General features: G+C 42.6%; 1 protein-coding gene across 4 annotated transcripts in view; it reads right to left on the reverse strand.

Moving 5' to 3' along the window:
* Positions 1-26141, reverse strand: part of FAM189A2 (family with sequence similarity 189 member A2) — a 53139-nt gene extending 26998 nt beyond the window's left edge. Inside the window, exons 1-2 of one of the 4 annotated variants that reach the window (XM_045580139.1) lie at positions 25562-26132; positions 13716-13772 (exon numbers count right to left, since the gene is read on the reverse strand). In XM_045580139.1, coding sequence (XP_045436095.1) covers positions 13716-13772; positions 25562-25957 — 453 coding nt within the window. In that variant the 5' untranslated portion in view covers positions 25958-26132. Of the gene's footprint in view, positions 1-13715; positions 13773-25561 lie in introns of all 4 variants that reach the window. The other 3 variants (XM_036433847.2, XM_045580140.1, XM_045580138.1) reach the window with 3 other exon arrangements.
* Positions 26142-27620: the final 1479 nt, after the last annotated feature.

Consider the following 27620-nt stretch of genomic DNA (forward strand, 5'->3'; position numbering starts at 1 on the left):
ATCAAAAATTTTAAAAATCACACATAAAATTAAACAAAAATGAAAAGAAAGGAAGGAAAAGAGATAAAGTCCAATTTCTATTTCCCTTCCCCTTGATTCTAAGCTGGCCGTAGGAACTTGTCTGATCAACAGAAAGTGGTGCAGGTGACATTCTGGGACACATAAAGCTACTCTGTAAGAAGCCTGGGCCTCGTGGGCCACCTGGGTCCCTGGGCCACGTGGGCCTCCTGGGCCTCCTGGAACACTCTTCTGGAAATGAAAAAGAAGAAGAAAAGAAATGAGGAGGAAGAGGAGAAAGAGAAGAGGAAAAAGAGAGAGGGAAGAAGAAGAAATAAACCGATGTGACTTATCTCTTCATAAAAAAAGAGTGTTTTAGAACACTAAAGACACAATAATCAAAGGAAATGACTGAACCTTGACTGGACCCTATGTTGTGTTTTTTTAATGGAACTAGGTTACACAGGTGTATTCACTTTTTGATGATACATCAATCTGTACACATTTGCATACAGAAATACACACAATTCATACTTTAGTTAAAAAGCTTTTTGATTGCTGAAACTGGTTTGGATCAGTGGATAGAGCGTCCGTGTGTGGACTGAAAGGTCCCAGGTTCGATTCTGGTCAAGGGCATGTACTTCGGTTGCGGGCACATCCCCCATAGAAGATGTGTAGGAGGCAGCTGATCGATGATTCTCTCTCATCGATGTTTCTAACTCTCTATCTCTCTCTCTTCCTCTCTGTAAAAAATCAATAAAATATATATTTTTAAGAAAAGCTTTTTGATTAAGAAAAAGTTATACAATATTTTGGAGTGACTAGGGAAATTTAAATAAGAGCTGTATATTAAATGACATTAGGGAAATTACTGATCATTTTCTTAGCTGTCATAATGTTATTATGGTGAGATAGAAGGTCTTATTTTTAGGAGAGAATGCCTCCTTAAGAATATACACCCTAGCCAGCCGGTTTGGCTCAGTGGATAGAGTGTCAGTCTGAGATCTGAAGGTCCCAGGTTCAAGTCCAGTCAAGGGCACGTACCTTGATTTCGGGCTCATCCCCAGTAGGGGGTGTGCAGGAGGCAGCTGATTGATGTTTCTCTGTCATTGATGTTTCTAACTCTCTATCCCTCTCCCTTCTTCTCTGTAAAAAAAAAAAAAAAAAAAAAAAAAAAAAAAAAAAAAAAAAAAAGATAAAATATATTTTAAAAATAAAAATAAAGTTTTCAAAAAAAAAGAATATAGAGGTAATGGTGGTTAAATGGAACTGTTGAAGACATTTTTATAGTTGTGATGCACAATGTAACTTAAATAAGTGTTTTTATCAAAGTATTCCTTCAATAAAATGTGTATAGTTTACTGCCCATGATGAGCAAAAAATAAATACTTATCATTGGGCTTATTTGACTGATTAGAATGAGATTCAATGCCCATATCATAAGAGTTCAGTTAGTTCCAGTGCCAGCTTCACCCTGTTAGAGTGAGTCACATGCAGGGAGTGTGAGCATCAGGGGTGGCTTATTATCCAGTCTGCCTTATCCTTAATCTGTTCACAGATATTTATTTACTAATGATTTTTTCATAAGAGTTATTGGATAGGAAAATGAAGTGTTTGCTCTTCATTTACTAAATATTTGTAAACTCGAGTTTTTCAACAAAATAAAATTCCATTGTTTTAATGTTTCTGGAGGGGGAGGGGAGGAAGAATATAGGGGTAAAGTACCATGAAATCTAAAACTTTGAAATACTTCAAATTAAAATCCCTCATTTACGTGCAGACATAGCAAATATAGCAAAATGTTAACAGCTACAAAATCCAAGTAGAAGGTATATGAGAATTTGCTGGGTTATTTGCTCAATAGTCCTGTAAGTTTTAGACTTTTCCTGATAAAACATTGAAAAAAATATTGAAGAGACCTTTTTCAGGTGCACAAGTAACAGAGTAGAGAGAGGTATTTGTCTACCAGCTCCTACTACCAGTGAACATCTTTCTAAAACAGCCGGATAATCTGCCTGGAGGTGCAAAGTTCCCAGTGGAGTATTCATTACAGAATCAAATCTTCTTTTTGGCAAAGCAGAGTCATCTGTCTGTTCCTCTCAAGCACACCCCGAGATAAAGCCGAGCTATCACAAAGGCCCCCTTGGCGGCACAGAGCTCCAGGCAGCCCTCCCCCAGAGGGGCCTGCTGTGGAAGAGACCCACACAAGCAAGGCAGTGATGAAGAGCGTGCACTCTAGAGGCAGATCAACTGACTCTGCACCCAACTCTTCCACTTCTAACTATGCAACCGTGGGCAAATGACGTAACCTCTCTGTGCCTCCGTTTCTTCAGAATGAGGACACTAGTAACACTTCATGGTTTATTGGGCTAGTACGTGCATCTCAGTTATGCGTTTTTTATTATTACAGACTACAAATATTACCAATCTAGTTCTTAAATCGTAATTAGAATGGACAATCACAGATCCACAGACATTAAAAAACCAAACAGCACAGAAACACAAGGACCAAAGTATCAACCAGAACCGCTGACGCCCTCCCCACCACCAGGGAGAAAACATAGATTACTCAGAAAGTACAAAAGGAAAAATGTAAATGTATTTAACCTGTGTCTTCAAAGGGATAAGGGAAATCACAGCATGCATAAAACAAGAATAGCTGCTATGTAAAAGATAATCAGAGATCCAAAAATAGTTTCTGAATATCAAAAGATAAAATTATCAAACTCTCCAATGGAATGGCAGAAGAAAAATTAAGAAATTACCTAGAATATACATATAAAAGACAAAGAAATAGAAAACGTGAGACTTTGAAAAGTTAAGAACCAAAGAGCCTCAATTCATGAGGTCAAACATCTGATTAGATGTTCTAGGGACAAAAAGAGCCGAGCAGGTTGAGGGAAGGAATTAATCAAACAATTTTAAAAATTGCTCAGTGTGAAGATGTCTTCAACATAAAAGAAATCCAATAATGGATCAGAGACCTAGATGTAAACTAATACAATAAAACTCTTAGAAAAAAATATGAGGAAATTCTTCGTGACCTTGGCTTAGACCAGCCTTCTTAAAGATGGTAGTACAGCCACAACAAATAAACTGGGTTTCAAATAAATAAACTGGGGCAGATGACGGTGGCAGCACACCATGGCAGCTTGCAGGAATCTTCCTGCAACGGCTTCCTAGTATTATATAATTTCATTTACTTGAAATACCCAGAATAGGTACATTTATAAAGACAGAGACTGCATTAGTGGTTTCCTAGGACTGGGAGGACTGGGGGGAAATCAAGAGTGACTGCCAATGGGCCCAGGGTTTCTCCGGGAGGAGATGGAAAGGTCCTACCAGTGTTGGTGGTGACTTGGCACTTGTCTGTGAAATCCTAACAGCAATGGAACTGTACACTTTAATTGGGTGCATGGTATGTGTGGTATGCCAATGCTATCTCACTAGACCTGTTAAAAAAAAAATTAGCAGCTAGATGATCTCTGGGATCTTTTTTGTCAGTAAGAAAAAGAATTGAGAGTCATTTAGAAAATCCAGGGTAAAATAAATAAATCTGTATGTCAGAGACACGGTCCGAAGCTGAGCCAAATTAAATGTGACATAATACTGAGCAGACGATAGAGAATCAGAAAAAAAAAAAAAAAAAAAAAAAAAAAAAAAATATATATATATATATATATATATATATATATATATATATATATATATATATATATATATGGATTTGACCGGGCTGCTCAAACTGTCCTTTGAGCGACAGGGCTTACGGTTCTTTCTCTCCAGGCCCGATCATTCTTCCTGGTGCTGCAGTAACTAATCCAGCTCATCCTCTGAACAGAAGGACCCTTGGGATCAACAGAAAACCACTTTGCTCTCTTCACCAACCTTCATCAAGCCCACTTTGCAGGGCTAGTTCTTCCTGAACCCTTCGATGAAACTGGGGTTTGGGCCTGTGACTTCTCTGGTCAGTATCTGATACAAAGAGTCCTTCCTCACTGCAAGCAACAGAAAGCCTCATGTCAGCAATACCAATGGCCAGACCTGTGTCCTGGTCAAAACTTGCAACCTCAATTTAAATTTCAGCTCTTCTCGTCAGGGGCCATGTACGCCTGAATGGGGAAAGGCAAGGGAGCACTGCAGTCTTCTTGATTTTCCTGCTTTTTGTGTCCACTGCTGAACCTGCTAGCCACAGCCCTGTCATTCAGAACTGGAGGGGATGAGGGGGAGGCCAGGGCACGATGGAAAGCAAGGTAAGGGCCAGTGAGAGTTCACTTGAGAGTTCACTTCTAGCCTCGGCAAGTGTTAGGCCAACCTTTCGAACCGCAGGATTAGAGGATTGCTCCCAAATGGGGCTTCCCATGGCTCCTCTGAGACACCCGCTGTTGAGGCTGCAGTTCCCGTGGCTTTGGCATCGAGCTGAGCAGGCTGCTGTCTCCTCACTCCCCTAAGAGGCTCTCGGGAGCAGGATCTTAGCTTATGCAGGTCTGCTCTCTCTTGCATCTGTCAGTTGGAAGTGTACATCTTGGGCTTGGTCTGGGAAAGTACATTTATTTCCCAACTGCAGTCTTTAACTCTGAGGCCATAGGGCACTCCAGTCAGACCTCTCAATCCCCCCAAGCCTGACCTCAGTCCAGTCAGACACCAAGGGACCCGTATCAGGTCAACTAGTGCCTCTCTTCAAGCACCTCTCGCCTGGGGGAGATGGAACTCCAACGTCCCAGCAGGTCAGTAACTTCCTCCAACACATTTGTCTCTTTAATCTCTAACGTGTTTATAGGCTGGGGGAAGAGATAAACGAAGGGTTGCAAAACTGATTTTTACCCAGAAGCTTTGTGCCTGGACAGTCTAACACACGCTTAAATGTGGGAGCTACTGACATCTGTTATGTGGCAGCCTCAGGTGAATCTGGAAATAAAGAACCCATTGCTAACTTCCTGGTACAGGTGATGCTATTATTTGTTTTTTACTATTTTAGAAATAATTTATGGATGATGTTGAAATGGTATAACATAGTTTAAGAACAAAGTATAAGCATTAAAACACTGCCAATATAAGGTAATGGTGTTGCTGTGAAAAATTGGGAAGTGGAAAGGGGGAAAGAAATAGAGATAAGCGCTGATTCCTTCATCTAATAAAAGAGAGGGTCAAGATATACTTTACAAAGTTGATTTAAGAAAGAGAAGTTTAGTCCTGGCCAGTGTTTATCCATGATTAGAGCATCAGACCTCACACCAAGGGGTTGTGGTTCAATTCCTGGTTAAGGGCATGTACCTGATATACAGGTTCCATCCCCAACCTGGTCAGGGTGTATGGGGGAGGCAACCAGTCAATGTGTCTCTCCCACATCAATGTTCTTCTCTCTTTCTTTCTCCCTCCCTTCCTCCCTCCATCCGTCCCTCCCTTCCATTCTCTCTTAATTAAAAATATCCTGGGTGAGAATTAGCAACAAAAGAAAAAAAAACATAAAAAATAAATAGGAGTTTATAATATTATTTAAAATTATAAAGTCATCAATAGGGGAAATCAAAATAATTTCCAAAAACAGGAAAGGAAGATAGACGGGAGTGCTGAGTGTTACAGATCCCTCACTTTAGCAAGATGGGGACAGCCACCAGGAGCACTAAAACTAGCAATGAGTTTAAATGGTTAACCTGGAGAGTGTAATCAGGTTTGGATGCTAGAAGAAATGCACTAAGGTCTAGTTATTATTTTTTAATATATTTGTATTATTGATTTGAGAGAGAGAGAAAGGGAGAAGGAGACAGAAATATTGATGAGAGAGAAACACTGATGAGCTGCCTCTCAGGATTAAGCACGCAACCTGGGCATGTTCCCTGACTGGGACTCGAACCGGTGACCTCTTGGTGCATGAGCATGATGCTCAGTCCACTGAGCCACACTAGCAGGGCTCATTGTTCTTCTTAATAAAAGTAAAAAGGCTTATGAGTTTTCCTTTCTAAATAAAAAGGTCATTTCCTCTTAAAAGGCATTAAGGAAATTATAAATGTCACAATGTTACTATGATGTGTACATACTAGTATATGTATGTGCCATATATATGTTTAAAATATATACACAGTGTGTATTATATAAAAAAATATTTTATATATATAGACATAAAACAAGTGGTGACTTATTTATTATGCCCCAAATCACACAACTAATAAGGGGACCCCAATCAGATGCAGGTATTATTAAATCTATATTCTTTCCCCTCAACATATATATAATACCTGCTAATACTCAATATCCATTTTTAAACTATTCCTTTCTCTTCAATAAAGAGCACTACAAGGCAACCTTCTGGTGTCCTCATGGAGAAATGACAGCTAGTAAGACCCAGTTCCACCCTTACCCCAGCCTCTTCCACCCAACACTTTCCACCCAGTCAAGCACTCACAGTGAATGAATCTAACTTGAGAACCCACTGGACTTTTCATTCTTCACCTGAGTTACCGTAAATAACCAAATGTTTAAAATGAATTTCCTTATTGTTTGAAGTTTTTTTTTTTTTTTTTTTGTTTTTTTTTTTGTTTTTTGTTTTTTTTTTTAACCTGTTATAAAAGTAACTCCTGGAGGAAAAAATATCACAGTCCTATAGCAGTCACATTCTTGATTATATTGTGAACAACAGAAACTAAGTTGTGCTATGTAAGCAGAAAAGGAATTTCTTGTGAGGCTATTAGGTAGCTCACAGAATCCACAGGAACCAGGATCAGAAGCTCAGGAAGGAGCCAAGGGAAGCTGGGTGCTGGGACCTCTACCAAGGTCACTCCCTGGTGGCCAGCCTCGGACACCGGTTGCCTCTTTTCCTTAACGAATTCTCAGCTGCCTGGCTATTGTGCATCCGTGGCTCCAGCTTCAGAGTCCCGGACAGGAGTTCCGTGGTGGGAGGTCACAGGCACTCTGGCCGCTGGCATTTAGAAGTGTAAGCATGTGGGTGTTCCCCGACTCTCCCTTCAAGGAACAGTAAGATGAAAAGCACCCGAGTGGCTCAGGAGTTAACTGGATCCCCAATGGCTTTGCGCAGCAGCCCACCTTGCCAGTCTAGCTCACGTGGACTGTTAGATGAGGGGTAGGGGCCATTTTTTAGTCTCTTTGGATAATGAAGCTCTACCCTAAATACTATATATAATCTTGATGTTATGGGAGAAACTGATACATAATATTTTTAAATAGTTCATTTACCTCTTCCATTCTCAGGCCAGAGTGCAAACCAACAGGGCCCCCAGCTGATAGTAAACCACATATGCCACCCAAAAACATCACCAGGCAAGAGCCCTCATTCTTGGTGCTATAGAATATAGGTGTCCTTGTATCAGCTTAAAAGTCCTATTCTTCCCATTATTCCAAGGACAAGAAAAAAGTAACAATAGCTCAAATGACTACTTCCTAAGCAACCAAAATCATAGGCAGAATGTCTGGCTGGGCTTTCACAGTGGCAATGCTTGCCAAATGTGCCACCAAAGAAAAATATTTTATCAAGACAATTTCATTTTCTAAGCGAGGTGCCTAGACAATACAAACATTGAAGTCTTTTCTTGAACCGAGTCTGTGATTTCTAAACATTTTATTAGAATAAAAAGGGAGCTGAAATCGGTTTGGCTCAGTGGTAGAGCGTCGGTCTGCAGACTGAAAAGTCCCAGGTTCGATTCTGGTCAAGGGCATGTACGTTGGTTGCGGGCACATCCCCGGTAGGGGGTGTGCAAGAGGCAGCTGGTCGATGTTTCTCTCTCATCAACGTTTCTAGCTCTCTATCCCTCTTTCCTCCTCTCTGTAAAAAATCAATAAAATATATTTTTTTTTAAAAAAGGGAATAATATCTAGAAGAAATAAAAACATCCTTTTAAAAATGGGAAATGTGCCAAAACAGGTTTGGGTCAGTGGTAGAGCATCAGTCTACGGACTGAAAGGTCCCAGGTTCAGTTCCGGTCAAGGGCATGTACCTTGGTTGCGGGCACATCCCCGGTGGGGGGGATGTAAGAGGCAGCTGGTCGATGTTTCTCTCTCATCGACATTTCTACCGTAGCTCTCTATCTTTCTCCCTTCCTCTCTGTAAAAAGTCATTAAAATATATACTTTTTTTAAATGGAAAATGTCGCTGAAACCATTTTTGGTTCAGTGGATAGAGTGTCGGCCTGCAGACTGAAAGGTCCCAGGTTTGATTCCAGTCAAAGGCATATACATTGGTTGCGGGCACATCCCCGGTGGGGGGTGTGCAGGAGGTAGTTGGTCGATGTTTCTCTCTCATCAATGTTTCTGGCTCTCTATTCCTCTCCCTTCCTCTCTGTAAAAAAAAAAAAAAATCAATATATATATAAACTTTATCTTTTAAAAAAATAGAAAATGTTTGCTCTTGATGGAAAATCCACAACCTAGAATACTCTGCATGCATGCACATGTTAAGCATGTATAAATGTATGCATACCCTAGCTCAATCCCAATCATATTAAGAAATAGCTGCCAACATTTGCAGACTATTTTCCAACATTCTTATTTTTGTTCTGGGCACATGAGTATTTTATCATTATAAGGAAGAGAACCCAATGAATGAGAGCCACCAATTCTGCACTTGAGTTTGAAGGAACTAGGTCAAACTGACCCTCGTTAATTCAAAGGAGTATGAAACCTGAGGAACCACTGAAACAATTACCAAAGAGGGAGCACAAAGGTAAGTGGTTCTCAAAAGGAAGTAAGGATTCAAGTGTCCCCAACTGGTGTGCACCCAGCAGCTCACACCGAGCACAGCATGCCTCCCAAAGGGGCCTGAAAACACCAGCCAGCCCCCTCCGAACCTCCACCGCCAACATGCTCCCCCTAACCCTGCAGTTAAAATGGGAGGAATACAAAGCGCCAGAGAACAAAAGCAAGTGAGAGAAATGTAAGACAAAAGAAAAAGAGAAACTGAGAACTGACCTAGGACCTACATTTCTCATTGACTCCCAAATTAACTCCAAGGCCAACAATAACCGTATACGGAGCACATTGATCCTGTGGATACAGGATGAAGAAGACAGACAACACCTTCACCCTCAGGGAGCTGACTATGTCTGGGGGAGACACACAGTCACTAGCGGTCCACAGGCACACAGGCTAATGACAGGCGGGTGAGGCCAACAGTCAGGGCTGGGACCTGGTGAGGGGCAGGATGGTCAGGGAAGGTCTCTTCCCAGAAGTGATGCTGAGCTGAGCCCCAAACAAAAGAAGCCAGCCAGGCACACGGCTCGAGGAATATCAGGCTTACGTAAGTCAGTCTGGCTGCGTTAGAGTCAGAAGGTGCTCCCGTGGGCAGAGGGTGGGACACCAAGGGAAGAAGGGCTGACCTCTGACCAGCCATGCCTGGGTCTATGAGAACACAGACGAGGTGCCCACTGGCTTTTCTCATGGAGCCCGGCCTCTCACACACACAAAAAAAAACAACAACAACAAACAAACAAAACACCATCCATTGGTGCATTCTCTAAACTCAGGGATAGGTGGGGATGGACAAAGAAGTATAGTATCGACAAAGGGTGGTGGTGGTGGTAGAGTCACCCCTTGGTGTCACAAGATTATCCCATCTGTTCAGAAGACTTACACTCTGGAAAAATAAGTGATTTGCACAGAGTTATACAGCCTTTAGGGGATGAGATAGGACTCAAATGAGGCGTGTGTGACTGACATGTCTAGTTTCTTTCATCCTATCACACAATCTTTCATCTTTTAACATAACAAAAGCATTTGGCACAGGTTATATGATATACTATTAAGATTCACGTGGACTGAGGATTTCTCCATTTATGATATTGACTAAGGTTCAGATGATCTGTTGAAATCCTCAGAAAGTTTTCCTGGATAGAATTCCTGTCAATTAATTTATCTTCTTTATAAATGTATGCTAATTATCATTTCAAAACAATTTCTGCATGACAAATAGGCTCCGAACTGATGGTAATCCAGAAATATGACAGAATGCTACTTAGCAATTTTAATTGATAGGTATTGTAGACTCTTCATATGTGAAAACAGTATTTACTGATATTAACTAAATTAACTTACTACCTATCTATATACATAAGCCTAAGAGACCAAACGACTGGTCGGCCAGTTGCACTGACCACCAGGGCTGCTCTGGTGGTCAGTGTGCTCCCACAGCCAGCCACCTCCTGCAGTGCCCCTGACCCGCCCCCGCCCAGCGACCTGCCAACCTCCGCAGCCCCTCCCCCTGGCTGGCCAGTGCCCCCTTAGGCCTTGTTCGCTGCTCAGGCTGAGGGACCCCACCTGTGCATGAAATTTGTGCACTGGGCTTCTAGTTAAACAGAAAAAGCAGAGCACAACATAGGATGTACAAACTGGTTACAACTTTGTGACCAAGTACATATACTTGCCAACAAAAATGAGAAATAATGTTTTAAAATGTAATAAAGAGTCTTAGCTGGTTTGGCTCAGTGGATAGAGCCAATGGACTGAAAGATCACAGGTTTGATTCTCATCAAGGGCATGTACTTCTGTGGGAGGCAACTAATCAATATATCTCTTTCACACTGATGTTTCTCTCTCTCTCTCTCTTTGCCCCTGTCCACTCTCTCTAAAAATCAATGGAAAAATATTCTTGAGTGAGGATAAATTAATTAATAAAATGTAATACATGAGTATAAAGGTCATTTTTATTTAAAGTTGCTTGAGCCCATATAATAAATGTATAGGGCATCTTTCCAAAAGAAAACAATGTTTAAAAATTAATGTATTAAAGGAGTGCTTTCTTGTTTTGTTTATTTACTCATTCTTTATTGTTGAAAGTATTATTGTCCCCTTTTCCCCCCATTGATCCCCTCCAGCCCGTTCCCCATCCCAGCCCTCAGTGCCCCATTGTCTTTGTCCATGGGCCATGACTATATGCACACCAGGTCCTTGGTTTATTACCTCCCACCCACCCACCCAGCCTCCCCTGGACCTTCCCTCCAAGATTCCGTTCTCTGTTCTATGCTTCCATGTCTCTGGATCCACTCTGTTCATCAGATTATTTTATTACTTAGATAAAAGGAGGGCTTTCTTAATATCTAGAGTACATACTCATATTCTCTTCACCTGGTGGAATTTTTAAAGTATAAATAGCATTAGAGATTTTCTGATTTTAATTTAATTTAAATACCCAAGGTTTCTATTACTGAGTATTTCAATACTGACCTCATAGAAAAAATTATTCCTATAACCAAATATTATTATAAACACTGAACACCATCCAAAATTCTTCTGCAGAAATTGTAAATGTAGGGAGTTGTTGCAAAACAAGCCTCAGGCACTGGTAACATCTGCCACAGAACTCATCCTTGTTTCTGCCTATCCTGATGACATATTAAAATGTTGCCTTAGTAATTTACTCCTTCCAGAAATAGTAGTTTCACTAAATGCAATAGATGGGCTGGTAAAATGTCACTTAAATTGTCTTGTGGGCCTGAAAACTTTTTCTTTCTTTTTTTTTTTTTTAAGAGAGAGTGGAAGGTAGGGAGAAAGACAGAGAAAAAGATCCATGTGAAAAAGACATATTGATTGGTTGCCTCCTGAACACGCCCCAAACAGGCGTGGGGATTGAGCCTGCACTAGAGGCATGTGCCCTTGACTAGAATCAAACCCATGACCCTTCAGTCCAAGGGCCAATATTCTAACCATTGAGACAAACCAGCTAGTGCGGCCTGAAAACTAATTTTTCAGGACCATCAACACAATACAGGACTCCATTTTTCTTTTTGCTTTTTTAAAAATTTTATTAATTTGAGAGAGAAGGAGAGAACATTGATCTACTATTCCACTTATTCATACATTCATCAGTTGACCCTTTCATGCATCCTGAATGGGAATCAAACTGAAAACTTTGGTGTATTGTCACAAGGCTCTACCAACTGAGCCACCAGCCAGGGTACAATCTACTTTTCTGATTTTATCGTATATTGTGCTTCTTCTCCTTGTAGTATTTAAGAATCTAATTAGTTTGTATTTATTATCCACACCTAGCAAGCACTGGTCTGTTCAAGATAAACTGTTAAGTATATACGTAAAATGATGAGAAAATTATTTAACCCTATTTTAAACTGGATGGGAGGAAATTCTAAAATGAAATGTTATATAAAAAATTTTTTTAAGTATAGTTCAAATTGAATTTCCTAGACCTTGTACTTAATCCTTGAATGTTGGCAACTTCATTAGCAATGAAGTTAAAACTCATCAATATATGTCTATCTATATATATAAAAGCCTAAGCAACCGTTATGACCAGATGACCAGTCAGTAGTTATGACATACACTGACCACTAAAGGGCAGATGCTCAATGCAGGAACTTCACCCTGATGGTCAGTGCATACCCACAGCCAACCTCCCAAAGTCCCTCTCCCTGGCTGGCCAACCTCCTGCGGTCCCTCCTCTCCGCCAGTCAGTCCCAATCAGCCCTGATAGCTGGCCAGGCCAAGTGACCACACCCATGTACGAATTCGTGCACTGGGCCTCTAGTCCTCTATAATAAAACCCTATTATGCAAATCGGCCAACTGGCAGAACGACCGGTCACTATGACACACATTGACCACCAGGGAGCAGATAGTCAATACAGAAACTGCCCCCTGGTGGTCAGTGTGCTTCCACAGAGGAAGCACCGCTCAACCAGAAGCTAGGCTTATGGCTGGTGAGCACAGTGGTGGTGGCGGGAGACTCTCCTGCCTCCGCTGCAGGCGGGCAGTAAGGAGCAAGGAATCCTGGACTGCGAGAACCTTGTACCGTGAGAAGGATGTCTGACTGCTGGCCTAGGCCTGATTGCTCGATCGGGCTTAAGCTGGCAAGCAGATATCTCCCAAGGGGTCCCAGACTGCAAGAGGGTACAGGCCAGACTGAGAAACCACCCCCCTCTCCCAGTGCATGAATTTTGTGCACTGGGCCTCTAGTATTATCATAAAAATATATTTGTGTGATAAAGAGAGAATATAGAAAATCTAAGCAAAGAAATTTTGAGATTGTCCAAGCAGAGCATTATAACAATAAAAAAATTATGTATTTATGATTAATATTGAGTTTTGCTTCAAAAGAATATGGAGGGTTGGGGAATGGGTAAAGCTGAACAAGACTATCTAGAAGTTAATATGCAATTATTAAAGCGGCTTATTGGTACAGAGAGTTTATTATATTATTCCCTTCACTTTTATATCTGTTAAAAAATTCATATTAAATGTTTTTTTTTAATTATATCCTTACAATAGATCTAATTCTGAAACAAGAAACACTTATTTAGCATTGGATACATAAGAAACTTAAAGTCAATCAGAAAACTGGCAAAATACATTACTGTTATGAGAATATCTGAGTTCTAATATTGTCCATCATTAACTTATTTTTTGTTTTTGCTAATCCTTACTGGATGATATTTTTCCATTGCTTTTTAGGAATGGGAGAAGGGAGGGAGAAGGGGGAGGGGGAGAGAGAGAGAGAGAAACATTGATGTGAGAGACACACAGATTGGTTGTCTCCTGCATATGCCTAGACAGACCGGAGCAAGAGATCAACCTGCAACCCAGGTAGACGCCCTTGACTGGGAATCAAACCTGAGACCCTCTGGTGTGCAAGCAGAAACTAGGGCATCATTAACTTCTTTTATAATACACAAGGGAGCTTTAGCATTTAATGGCTTATTTAATAAACTTCATAAATAGCACCTTTTACAAAGGGTAAACATTTATAAGAACAGTACATACCAGGAGTATCATAGGCCGTTTCCAAGTTGTTAATCCTATGATTCCAGAGAGTATCACCTACAAAGATAAACAGTATCATAAATCTAGAAAAGGGACCAATTCCAATAAACTAATACGCAGTCTCTAAAAGTGTATATATTTTAAAATACTGACATTTCAAAACCTCCTAACTCAAATATTTAATATTCCTGCTGATTATATGAGCCCTCATAGATCTCTTTGGATTATCCTTTCAAGTTCAAGGCCCTGAAGCTTTTTTATTGATGGTGTATTTTTTTTCTTAAGGTCAATGAAGAACACAAACAGAAATTGGTCTGTCCTCTGGTTAGTGAAGGGATCAGTATTTCTGATCCACGCTCCCTGCCCACAGTGGCACCTAATCTGTTGCCAGAGTCAGCCTCAAACGATGCCCATCTCACCGTAACCCTCTGCTCAGGTGGGTGCCCATCTTTACAGAACAAGCCAACTCCTTTACAGAGGCCTTCAGGATCTTCCCCAGCCTACCTCTCAAACACGGTTTCCATGTATCCTTGCCCCTTCCACCACACACCTTCCTTCCAGGCACAGCTATCATTCCTCAGACTGGCTCGGCTCTAGACATCCCTGGGCTTTGTGCTGCTTTTTGCTGCAATGCCCTCTCCTCCCAGAGGCCTTCAAGCTGTCTGAGAGCTCCTATGCATCCTGCAATATCCCAATTAACAGTTACTTCCTCTGAGAAGCTTTCACTAATCCCACCACCCCACACCTGGAAGCCCTCTACATATAATTTTAATTTCTCCGCAAAAACCTCTGTATTGCATCTCTGTCTTGCCTACTAACTGTGAATTCCTATCTTGTCTCTCTGAATCCCCTGCTCCTAGCACAGTGCCTGGCACATGACTGGTGACTAATAAATGTTCCTGAGCATTTATTGCACAAAGAGTGGGGACTACAGTGAGAAAGAATCTCGTGTTATAAAATGACACTTCAGTAAATAAAATAAAATGCTCAGTAAAAAGGAACCAACATTTTTGCAAAAATGTAAACTGGAAACATCAACCCTTTGAATAACACAGTTCACTAAACAGTTAGAAAAGAATAGTCAAAGTAGCCCAAACCGGTTTGGCTCAATGGATAGAGCATCAGCCTGCGGACTCCAGGGTCCCGGGTTCGATTCCAGTCAAGGGCATGTACCTGAGTTGCGGGCACGTCCCCAGTAGGGGGTGTGCAAGAGGCAGCTGATCGATGTTACTCTCTCATCGATGTTTCTGGCTTTCTCTCCCTCTCCCTTCCTCTCTGTAAAAAATCAATAAAAATATATTTAAAAAAAGAAAAAAAAAGAAAAGAATAGTCAAAGTAATTATTCACCAGGGACATTCTGATGCCATTTGAACACATTTCCCTGTGTGCAATAAGGTGCATCAGCTGAATGCAGTCATGAGAGAATTTTCTTTCATGTGCATTTTATACCCAAATCACTCAAATGCACCATTTCACAATTACTACAAGTCAGGAAGGATTTGGCCATGTTGCTTCAAATTCAAAGCTTACAGTATTGCTTGCAATACTCTCTAGTCTCCATTTACTGACTGGGAGCAATTCATTCCACAATATCAAACCAGCACAGGTCAAAGAGTCTACCCACTAGACTCAAGGACCAAAAACCAAACATGGGCAGATAAGCAACAATTTCTTTTTATCCTATCGATGTTCAAAGCTACTACCAGCTGACTTCCCACCAAGCACTATGTCCTTGTAATCATCTTAAATCAAATAGCATATTTTCTCATTCTAAATTCTTTTTTTATTTTTTAAAAAGTATTGTTTGTTGATTTTAGAGAGAGGAGGAATGAGGAAAAGATAAAAACATCAGTGATGAGAGAGAATCATTGATCAGATGCCTTCTGCACACCCCTTACTGGGGATCGAGCCTGCCACCTGGGCATGTGCCCATGACCAGAATTGAACCTGGGACTCTTCAGTCCACAGATGACGCTTTAGCCACTGAGCCAAGCCAGCTTGGGCCTCTAAATTCTTAACTAGACACATATGGGTAATGTGTATATATACAAATGCACAGGGGTATAATTTTTACCATAAAGAAATGGGTCATGAAAGATACTTTTCCTCCTCTTCTTTTTCCCTCTCAATAAATATTTCATGGAAATTCTTCATGTTCTTAGGAATAGCTCTCATTTATTTCCATTTAATGGCTACATAATATTCCTCTGTGTGGCTGAAGCTAATGTATTCAATAATTTCCATATTCACGAGTATCTACTCTATTTCCAGTGTTTTGCCCTCACAACCAATGCTGTAGCCAACATCCATGAACATATATCCTAAAAAACAGTGTTTTTTTATTTCTGTTGGATTAAGTCCCAGGAGTAGGTTGCTAAGCTGGAAGGGAGATTATATGTATAATAGCTCATGACAGATACAATTGTCATTTCAAATGAAGGATCTCTGGGACAAAAGAACTAAGCTAATTTTTATTTCTTCTCCCTCCCCCCCCCCCTTTTTTATTTTTTGGAAGGGGAAGGTTGCATATACGAGTAACAAACTAACTTTAAAACACAATTTTAAAAATATGTACTTGACAAACAAATAAATATCAATCATCTAAAGATACTTAAGGGAGACATTCATAAGCTTATAAAACAATAAAAAGACCTTAAATCAGTGGTTCTCAACCTTTCTAATGCCTCGACCCTTTAATATATTCCTCATATTGTGGTGACCCCCAACCATAACATTATTTTCGATGCTACTTCATACCTGTAACTTTGCTACTGTTATGAATGATAATGTAAATATCTTTTTTTCCCGATGTTCTTAGGCGACCCTGCTGGCAACTGCTGCTGTAGAGCCTAAGACCATCGGAAAACACAGATATTTACATTACAATTCATAACAGTAGCAAAATTACAGTTATGAAGTGGCAACGAAAATAATGTTATGGTTGGGGGTCACCACAACATGAGGAACTGTATTAAAGGGTCTTGGCATTAGAAAGGTTGAGAGCCACTGCTCTAGAGGGAATTAAGCTAAGTGATATAAGTCGGATAGAGAAAGAGGAACACCCTATGCCTTCATTTATGTGTGGAATCTTAAAAAACAACAACAGTAAACAAATAACAAGTAAAACAAAACAAAAACAGATTCATAGAAACGCAGACCAACGGGGTAGTTACCAGAGGGGAGGTGGCTGGGGAATGGGTGGAAAGGGGAAGGAAAATACAGTAGTAATATTGTGGTAAGTTTGCAGAGTGAGAGATGATTTACTAGAATTAGTGGCATAATTACAAGGTAACAGATAAAAATGTTGAATCACTATATTGTACACCTAAAACTAATATAATTAATATAATATTGTACACCAACTATAATTAAATATTTTTAAAGACTGGAAAGAAACACATTCAGAGATGTTTCAACCGGGAATATGGGTGTTTTAGATTCTGTCTGAATTTCCTAACATTTCTACAATAAACGTATATCACTTTAATTTTTTAAAAAAAAAAAAAAAGCAGGCAGAGTATGATTTACCTCTACCTCCCTCAGCAGCAGTAGAAACTGGAGCTCCACAAGGGAGTCAAGAAAATCCCTTAACAATGACCATCTATAGCGCCCATCTAAAATAATAAAATTATAATACGCTAATTAGACCGGACGACCTTCCAGACAAAACCTGGGCTGTGAGGGAAGCCCGGGTCCTGGGTGCCAGAGGGAAGCTGGTGCCAGCAGCCAGAGGGAAGAAAGGCCTACTCTTGCACAAATTTCGAGCATCAGACCTCTAGTTACACAATAATACTATTACTTGTTTAATTGTGTTTTATGCTCACTGCAATCTCATGAGGTCTTAGATCTGTGAATAGTCATTCAGATACGTAAAGGGTCCTCAAGGCACTCAGTTATGGCAAGAATCAGGAGTAAATGAATGGATGATGAACAAATAAATAAATAAAGGTCAAAAATAGAAGACAAGCTTACTCAAAAATGACCATGGAAGCCTAAACACATTATTCACTTCTGTGCTTCCTAAAAGAGTAAATCAACAGCAAAAGGCAACTCCATCAGCATTCTTTCCATGCAATACAAGATGCAACTTGCTCTGAATGAACAGGCAAGAACCTATTTCTGACATCAGATTATCTCTTTATTATTAGAGCGAGGTTTATTATAATTTTGGTTTTATTCACTTGCAACCCATTCCTTTGAGCTTTCAGAAAAAAGCAGATGCCTACCTCCCTCCCTCTCTCTCTCTCTCTCTCTCTTTGAAGAAGGATTCTGACATGCTCCAGACAGGAATCACTATTACCTGATACATATGGTTAATGTGTCTTAGTTTTTCAACTTAAAAATCAAATCATTAATATAAAAAGTATATAATTCTACTTTCCTATTTTTTATTTATTTTTTATTTATTTGTTTGTTTGTTTGTTTGTTTTTGTTAACCCACTAGCATGCTGTAGGACAAAAATGTTCTGGATTGTTTATCAAAATTGTATTGATATATAAACACAGAGATAAAAAGAGCCATGTTGTTAATGTCCCATGCTTACCTTATAAATGAGCACATATAATCAAACCTCTCATAACCTAACTAGTTATGACTTTTACCCTGGCAATTAAAAAAAAAATGTGTATGTGTCATTCTTCCTTACCTGTCCAGCATGATTCATTAAAAAATTAAGGAAGCCCGGCCACAGTGGCTCAGTGGTTGAGCGTCAACCTATGAACCGGGAGGTCTCAGTTCAATTCCTGGTAGGTCACATGCCCAGGTTGTGGGCTTGATCCCCAGTGGGGGGCTTGCAGGAGGCAGCCCACCAATTATTCTCTCTCATCATTGATGTGTCTATCTCTCCCTCTTCCTTCCTCTCTGAAATCAATAAAAATATTTTTTTAAAGAAAAAATTAAGGAAGTATGCAACTGGATATTTTAATGTATACATGATGGTTACCAGAATGCCCCACAAAAAACTAGCCTGTTCATCTTACTTTAATTGCCTTGATGTTTAAAAAACATTGATAGAAATTCTAATATATGCCAGGCTGGTGCCATGCCCAAAAGGGAACCACTGTCCTAAATGTTTTCTAATTACACACTTACATAATCAATTTTGAGGTAAAAAAATCATCCCATTTTATACATGAGTAACTGGAGCTAAGAGGCACAATAACTTTCTCAAAACTTACCGTATTTTCCGGCGTATAAGACGACTTTTGAAACGAAAAAAAGCCTGCTCAGATTGGCCAGAGTCAGGGAGGCGGTCTATTAAAAAAAGAACTGGTGTTGCCTCGGAAGTGGGGGTTGGTCTTATACAGCGAATATAGGCCTAAACCTATGTTTTAACTGTAAAATTAGGGGGGTCGTCTTATACGCTGGAAAATATGGTTATTTTTTTTTCTTTGCTCAAAAACGTATAAATGTAACTCTGCTGTCTTGTAAAATAAAGGACTAAAGGAAAATAAAAACCTCATCAAAAATTATATTTAAAACTAGAGGCCTCCTGGTGCACAAAATTCATGCACGTGGGGGAGGTGTCCCTCAGCCCAGCCTGCACCCTCTCCAATCTGGGACCCCATGAGGAATGTCTGACTGCCCATTTAGGCCCGATCCCGGGCAGTCGGACATCTCTCTCACAATCCAGGACTGTTGGCTCCCAACTGCTCGCCTACCTGCCTACCTGCTTCTGACTGCCAGCCTGATCACCCCCTAACCACTCCCCTGCCAGACTGTTTGCCCCTAACTGCCCTCCCCAGCAGGCCTGGTCGCCTCTAACTGCCCTCCCTTGCAGATCTGGTCATCCCTAACTGCCCTCCCCTGCAGGCCTGGTCCCCCCCAACTGCTCTCCCCTGGAGGCTTGGGTCCCCCCCAACTGCCCTTCCCTGCAGGCCCAGTCACCCCCAACTTCCCTCCTCTGCCAGCCTGGTCACCCCTAACTGCCCTCTCATATAGGCTTGATTGCCCCCAACTGTCCTCCTCTGCTGGCCTGATCGTCCACAACTGCCCTCCCTTGCTGGCCTGGTCCCTTCCAAATCCCCTTCCCTGATGGACATCTTGTGGTGGCCATCTTGTGTCCACATGGGGTCAGGATCTTTGACCACTTGGGAGCAGCCATCTTATGTGTTGGAGTGATGGTCAATCTCCATATTACTCTTTGATTAGATAGGATAGAGGCATGGAGCATGGGCGGGGGCCAGCTGGTTTGCCCTGAAGGGTGTCCCGGATCAGGATGGGGGTTCCCTTGGAGCATGGGGCAGCCTGGGCAAGGGGCCTGTGGTGGTTTTCAGGCTAGTTATGCCACCCAGGCAACAAAAGAGGAGGCCCTGATACCTGGGATTTGTTTATTTTTTACAATTAAAACTTTGTAGCCTGGAGTGGAGCCAAGCCTTCTGCTTGCTCTGTGTTGGCAGCCATTTCTGTTGGGATTTATTTACCTTCTATAATTGAAACTTTGTAGCCTGGAGTGGAGGCCTAAGCCGGCCAGAGCTGCCTCCATTGCCGGGGGTAACCCTAGTATCCTGCTCTTCTAGATCCGTAGCTGCTGCCATTTCTGTTGGGATTTATTTACCTTCTATAATTGAAACTTTGTAGCACTAAGTGGAAGCTTAGGCCAGCAAGGGCTGTGGCTGTAGCCATCTTGGTTGGGTTTATTTGCATATTTGCTCCTGATTGGCTGGTGGGCATGCCTTATGGGTATAGCGGAGGTACAGTCAATTTGCATATTTCTCTTTTATCAGATAGTATGCTTCTTAACTATTAAAGTAGTATTTGATAGTTTTGATTAAAAAAATGTATTTATCATTGTCTAACCATTAGAAACTTCAGAACTTTTGCATTAATTTCTCCTTTGGATCATTCATTCATTTTATGTTTTGTCATTTCAATTTTTTTTTTTTTAAATGAAAAGGTTAACCTTAAGATTCACCAATGACTTTCTTTGTAAAGAACTGGAATCTCACCCAAGAATCACAGACTCAAGGAATGGGTGACCATGAGTACAGGTCAGTGGCTCCAAGCAGGGAGACATGAATGTAGGCAGACAGGAAAGGAAATTAGGGCTCCCAGAGAAGGATCAGAAACAATAACCAACTCCTCACCACTTCCTAAAACACCTCCCAATATGTCATCAGAGTCCAAACTCCTGTGTTTTGAAGGAGGAGATATAAACCAATGCAAATATCTCCTCTTTCATTAAATCTAACACAGTGCGGCAGGCTGTGTCTCTGCTAATCCCAGTGGGATCTAAAGTTAACTACATGTTCCCCCAAATCAGGTGCCTGGACAGTGTGGCCTGAGCATGGACATCAAGATCATTTCTCTGCCACCCACATGGAGTCAAACTTGGGGTTGTTTTTAAAGTGGCTAATCTCTGAGCTTCATGAACTTTGGTAATAATAATAGATTGAGTCATTAACCAAGAATACCAGGAAGAAATAAAATGATCACAGGATGTTCAAAAACAATGAATACATGAAAAACACTCCCTTCAACCTGCTGAAATTTTGAAAAAGAGTCTTTATAGGAACTGTTCATTCTTTTTTTTTGAAGAAGAATTTTTTTAATCCTCATTCAAGGATATGCTTAGAGAGAGAAAGGGGGGAGGGAGGGAGGGAGGGAGGGAGGGAGGGAGGGAGAGAGAGAGAGAGAGAGAGAGAGAGAGAGAGAGAGAGAGAGAGAGAGGAGAGAGAAACATCCATCAGTTGCATCTATACATGCCTCAGTTCTGCATGTGCCTGGACTGTGGATCAAACCCACAATCCAGGCATGTGCCCTGACCAGAAATAGAATTGGCAACCCTTTGGTGCACAGGACAACACTCAACCTACTGAGCCACTCTATCAGGCTAATTCTTAAGTATATATTAAAATAGATAAAGTATACCTTCAAGGTTCAGACAAGTGAAGGACACCTCAAAATCTCAAGCTCAATGTGAGAACCCTTACAGAGGTGTACATGGAGCAAATACTCTTGAACTATGCCATGTTTAACAAAATAGATCTTTTAAATAAATATATTTAATTTTGTATCAAACATACAAGCAAAATTTTTACTGAAGCCAAGAGATTTTCCCATTGAGTTTGCTACAGCAGATTATGGCACGTAATGGTCATCCACAGGTTGAAATATGAGGATATCCTTCTACTGTGTTCCCACGTGGGTTTGAAGTAACCTTAGACTTATGTTGGCACTGCTACTCAACTACCAAGTTTCACAGACCAACACAACTTCTGAGTGATAAACAAAAGGTGGTATATCCATATAATAGAATCTCATTTGGCAAGAAACAGGAATGAAGTCCCGATACATGTCACAACATGGGTGGAATCTTGAAAACATTATGCTAAGTGAAAGAAGCCAGTCACAAAGATTCACATGTTGTATGATTCCCTTTATATTAAATGTCCAGAATAAGAAATCCAGAGAGACAGAACATGATTAATCCGTGGTTCTCTAGGAATAATGGTGTCAGAGGACAATGGGGGATGACTACTAATAGGTTCCAGCTTTTTTTTTTTTTTAATTACTAATTTGAGAGAGAGAGACCAGTTCATTTGGTTCACTTATTTATGCATTCATTAGCTGCTTCTTGAATGTGCCCTGACCAGAAATTGAACTGGCAACCTTGGCATATTGGGACGACACTCTAATCAACTGGGCTGCCAGGGCAGGGTTTATTTTTGGGGTGATGAACATTTTCTAAAATTGTGATGTTGGTTGTACAATTCTGCGAATTTACTAAAAGTCACTGAATTGCATCCATTAAGCAGGTGAATCATATGGAATGTGAATTGTATCCTAATGAAGTTGTTAGTGTAAAAAAAAAAAAAAAAACTTCGACAGTCTTTACGTCATAATTTTTAAGCTTTCTACCATAAAAACCCTAGTCCAGCTCTCTTTAAATTAATTACACTGTACTATTAAGTCCCTTTCTTTTGGAAATACGTACAGATGTATTTAATGGCTAACATTATACCTGGGATTTGCCTTAAAGTAACCTAGGGGGTGTTAAGAAGAAGAGGAAAAGGGTGTGGCCCTATGTGGACAGCTACTGGAGCTGTGGGTGATGGGTAAATGGAGGCTCATTATACTATTTTCTCTATATTTGTTGAGATTTTAAAATTTCATAATAAAAGATTAAAACTGAGAGAGGTTCTTAAGATTTCCTGGCCACTTTTAGTCTCTCTCTCTCTCTCTCTCTCTCTCTCTCTCTCTCTCTTCTGTTTCTGTTTTCTATTTTAAAATAAATACCTCTTAAAAATATTTACAGTTGAAACAATGCAATGTCTGAGATTTGCTTCAAAACAATATAGATAGGTAATCTGATAAAGGGACTAGGAAGTACGATGGAGATAATTCCTCCCCCGCTTGGAAGATCCATCCCCCCCCCGAGTTATCAGCACACACAGACCCAGCAGCAGGGCCAGGAAGAGGCACCGATCAAACAAGTGCTGGACCTGGAGGAAGATGTATGTGGTGGCTCATTGTGTACTGCTTGGATAACTATAACATTGTCCGTAATGCAGAGTTTAAAAAACACCGCCACCTCTCTCACATACACACATTCAAAAGGTATGCTACCGGTGAGGGTGAGACTTTTTTCCTAAAACTCCTAGAGAGTCAAGGTACCCAACACGGACCTCAGCATGCTGTTCCAGAGATGCAGTATCTGTTGGTTCTGATGTCATTTTGTAAATTCTGAGGTCACACTCAGAAACAAGCCACACAAAATAAGAATAACGGGTAGTTACAAGTTTGCATGTAGAGTTCGGAGATGGGGGTAGGAAACGTCCCTGTAGAAGAGAATTTAGTTCCAAATAACTGATCCTTTCCCTGATCTGGTTTCCTGGGTCGTGGGGTCGTGGAGGCAAGAACATACCCAGCTAGCAGGCCCAGGGAAGAGCCTTCCTCTTCAGGCTGATGGATATATATATATATAATTTTTTTTCTTTATTAAGATATTACATATGTTTCCTTATTGTCTCATTGTTCCCCCACTCATGCTCTCATGCCCCTGTTGTCTGTGTTTGGGCTTATATTCATGCATACAAGTCCTTTGGTTGATTTCTCCCCCTTACCCCCTCCCTCCCCTACTTTCCCTCTGAGGTTTGACGGTCTGATCGATGCTTCTCTGTCTCTGGATTTGTTTTTGTTCATCGGTTTATGTTGTTCATTATATTCCATAAATAAGTGAGATCATGGACTTTTTTTTTTTCTTTTTCTTTTTTCAAATACTTCATGAACTCCAACTGTGGTTTGGGTGACATCTAAGTACATTTACCTCTAGAATAATTCACAATAGCACACCTAATTTCAGTTTTTAATTTTAGAAGGGAAAAAAATAGTTTTCGATAATCCTAAACTAGCTATCTTTGAGAGGACAAGCGATTATGATTTTACTAAGAGCAAATCCCTAAAGAAATGGATGCAAGTTTCATTTCTGGCCTGTGGCAATTAGGGAAATGAAATGCACCCATCATTTGGCTGAATTCAGTCTGGCACACGGACTAAAACCCATAATGGGCCTCATGCCTCCTCCTGGAGTTTAAAGAGCACTCAGCCAGGCGTGGGATCCTTTTTACCTGATGCTCAGACTGTGACCTCGTTACCACCGCATGGGCCGTGCCACGGAAGATCGCCCAGCATCAAAGAATTTCAAAGGAGAGCAAACTGGCATCGGTTTAAGTATGAAATGTCAGGCCAGGCTCCAGGTACGCAAGGTTCTTAATGTGCTTTTCAAACAATTACTTTGGGTTTAATGAGTTTCCTTGTATTCTCAGAATTTGGTCTTGAATCTGAGTATGTGTGGACCTGCAAAAAGGAGCACACATTCATGGCGGAGCTTAGGCAAAACGACAGGCACTGCCAGACTTTCCCATTTAGTTTGTTCCTAAAAGGGTCATTTACTTTAAAACACCCATCTTCCACATAATCTTCCCATGAAGACTTGTTTCTAAGTCTCTCAACCCCAAGCAAAGCTCAAGAGGTCAGATGCCCTGCGAGCTGTGAAATTGCTACGAGGCAGGGAGAGTAGCCACTCAGTGTCCACAGACCATGGAGGCAGCACCTTTGCCCCAGATCAGCCTTTCCTGAGAGGCAGGGCCAAGCCCCTGAGGGGGGCAGACATCTCCAACTCCTAGGCGAGCTCTGGGCTTTGACGAGCTCATGCATCATGATGGCTCGGGTTCTGGAGAATTAAATTCTGCACAGCAGCCTGTGTGGCTCCGGGAACCGAGTGGGGGCTTAGGGCCCTCCTTTAATAAGCAGGTACACAAGCTCCAGGTTACACACCTTGTCATTACTTTTGCACTCATCCCCCAGACACGTTTCACATCTATCCGTGTCCTAAAGGGGAACAAAATAAGTGACCTGACTCAGTCACCCTGTTACTTCATCCACCGTACAAACACACCTACTATGTGCCAGGCAGGCGCTCTGGATTCATCAGTGAACAAAATGTCAAAATCCCTGCCCTCCTGGCACAGATGTTGTCCGCAAAGTCAACACTGGGTAGCCAAAGAAGTTTAACCATTTTCCTCCCACCTTCCTACCACCCGCTCCCATCCTTCCAATTTCCCAAAGAGCTGGGAGTCCTTCAGCCTGAGGGGGAATAGACACTGCCCTGGTACAACCCAGTTCATCCCAGAACTCCACGCTCTTGCAGGCTTTTACCAAAAAAAAAAAAAAAAAACAAAACACTTCAACTCGCCAACAATTTCACTCATGTGTGGAATATAAAACAGAAAGCAAGCGACAAACAATCCCGGGCGGTGGAGGGCACTGGGCAGAGCCCCTGCATCGCCGGGTGGACCCTGCGGAGGAAGGGAAGGAGGGAGGGAGAGGGGCGCGCGGCACTCACCGAGGAGCCGGCCCAGAACGGGCAGGAGTTCTTCACCTGCGGGGAACTGCTCAGCGACAGCGCCCCGAAGCTGAGCGCCACCATGCAGCACCCCAGGATCAGCTGCAGCAGCCCGAGCGACAGCAGCGGCCGGCCGGGCAGCAGCGCGGAGCTCGGGGCCACGGCGGCGGCGGCGGCCCGGCGGGAGGAGAGCGCGGGCGGCACGGCCAGCACCCCGGCCGAGCAGCGGGGCCGCCCCGGGGGCTGCAGTGCGGCCCGGGGCCAGCGTGGCCGCAGGGGGGGCAGCGGCGGCTCCTGGGCAGCGGCGGCCGTGGCGCCCGGGCCCCCGGCCTGCGGCCCGCCCGAGAGCCCGGCCACCGGGCAGCAGGAGCCGGGGAGCACCACGGGCAGGGACATGGGCGGGCGGGAGGGGAAGGGAGCGCCCGGGGCTGCAGGGAGGCGCTCAGGACCCGGGACCGAGCACTGGGCACCGCGGGCCGGGCCGGGCCGGGCCGGCCGGGCCCGGGGGAAGGGAAGGAAATGCGCAGCCCAACCACTTGCTGCTGCCGCTCCGCTGCTGTGGCTGCCCTGCCGCTGCCCGGGCACCCGCCGGCCGCACCCACCTGCCACCCAGCGGGTCCGCCTCGGGCCGGCCCGGCAGTGCGCGCTCCCCGCTCACTGGCGCCCACACACACCCGGCGCGCCCGCACTGGGGCCGCGGGGCGAATGCACGGCTGCAACCTTGGGTCGCAGCCTCACTCTGGGCGCCTGCTCTGTGGTCCCTGGGGCTAGGAGAGGGCCACCGGGCAGCAGCTCTGGGCAGCGTGCACTGGAGCCAGCAGCCCACAGACAACCTACGAGTCCGTCCCCGCCCTCCCGCAGAAGCGCAGGGGATCCTCGCCCTGTTCCAGTTCGGACCCTGGCAACCTTTAATGGGAAGGAAGGCTCTGAACTTCCCCCACCCCCACCCCCACCCCCAGGTGGATGCCCCGGTGGACGGGGCTGTGGGTGACCCGGTGAGGAAGGACTAAGTAAGCAGAGCGAAGTCACCGCTGGCGTGGCTTCAACAGAACAGGGCAGGAACCATGCAATTTCACTCTTGTGTGGAATAGAAAGCAGAAAGCAACAAACAGCAGGAACCGGTTTGGCTCAGTGGATAGAGCATCGGTTTGCGGACTGAAGGGTCCCCAGGTTTGATTCCTGTCAAGGGCACAACCTTGGTTGTGGGCACATCCCCAGTAGGGGGTGTGCAGGAGGCAGCTGGTTGATGTTTCTCTCTCATTGAGACCAGGAAGGGGGTTGAGGGGCGGATGAAGAGACTCAGGGGAGTCAAATACATGGCGATGGAAGGAGACCCAGACTGCGTGGTGAAGCACACACCGCACTGTACAGATGATGTAGTATGGCGTTGTTGACTTGAAACGTACCTACTGTAATTAACCAATGTCACCCCAGTAAATTTAATTTAAAAAACATTATGCTAAGTAAAAGTAGCCACGCACAAACGACAACATATTATATAATTCCACCTATATAAAACCTCCAGAACAAACACATCAATAGAGACAGAGTATAGATTAATGATTGCTTATGGTTGGGAGGATGGGAAGATTAAATGGGGGAAGGTGATTGCTAAAGAGTGTAGGGTGCTTTTTTGAGGTGATAAAATGCTCTAAAATTGACGGTGATGGTTGCACAGCTCTGTGAATATGTTAACTACCACTGAGCCCTACATGGTTTGCTCAGTGGATAGCGCATTGCATGCAGACTGAGGGTCCGGGTTCCAATTCCCGTCAAGGGCACATACCTGGGTTGCAGGCTTCATACGGCCCTGGTCAGGTGTGTGTGGGAGGCAATCAATCGGCTCACATCAATGTTCCTCTCTGTCTCTCCCCTTCCCTTCCACACTCTGTAAAAGTCAATGGAAAAAATAGCTCGGGTGAGGATTAACAAAAATAAAAAATAAATAAAAACCACTGAATTGGACACTGTAAATGAGTGAATTATATCTCAATAAAGATACATGTGGCTTGCTGAAACCTGTTTGGCTCAGTGGATAAAGCGTCGGTCTGCGGACTGA

The sequence above is a fragment of the Pipistrellus kuhlii genome, unplaced genomic scaffold (assembly GCF_014108245.1).
Source record: "Pipistrellus kuhlii isolate mPipKuh1 unplaced genomic scaffold, mPipKuh1.p scaffold_m20_p_12, whole genome shotgun sequence".
Classification (NCBI taxonomy): domain Eukaryota; kingdom Metazoa; phylum Chordata; class Mammalia; order Chiroptera; family Vespertilionidae; genus Pipistrellus; species Pipistrellus kuhlii.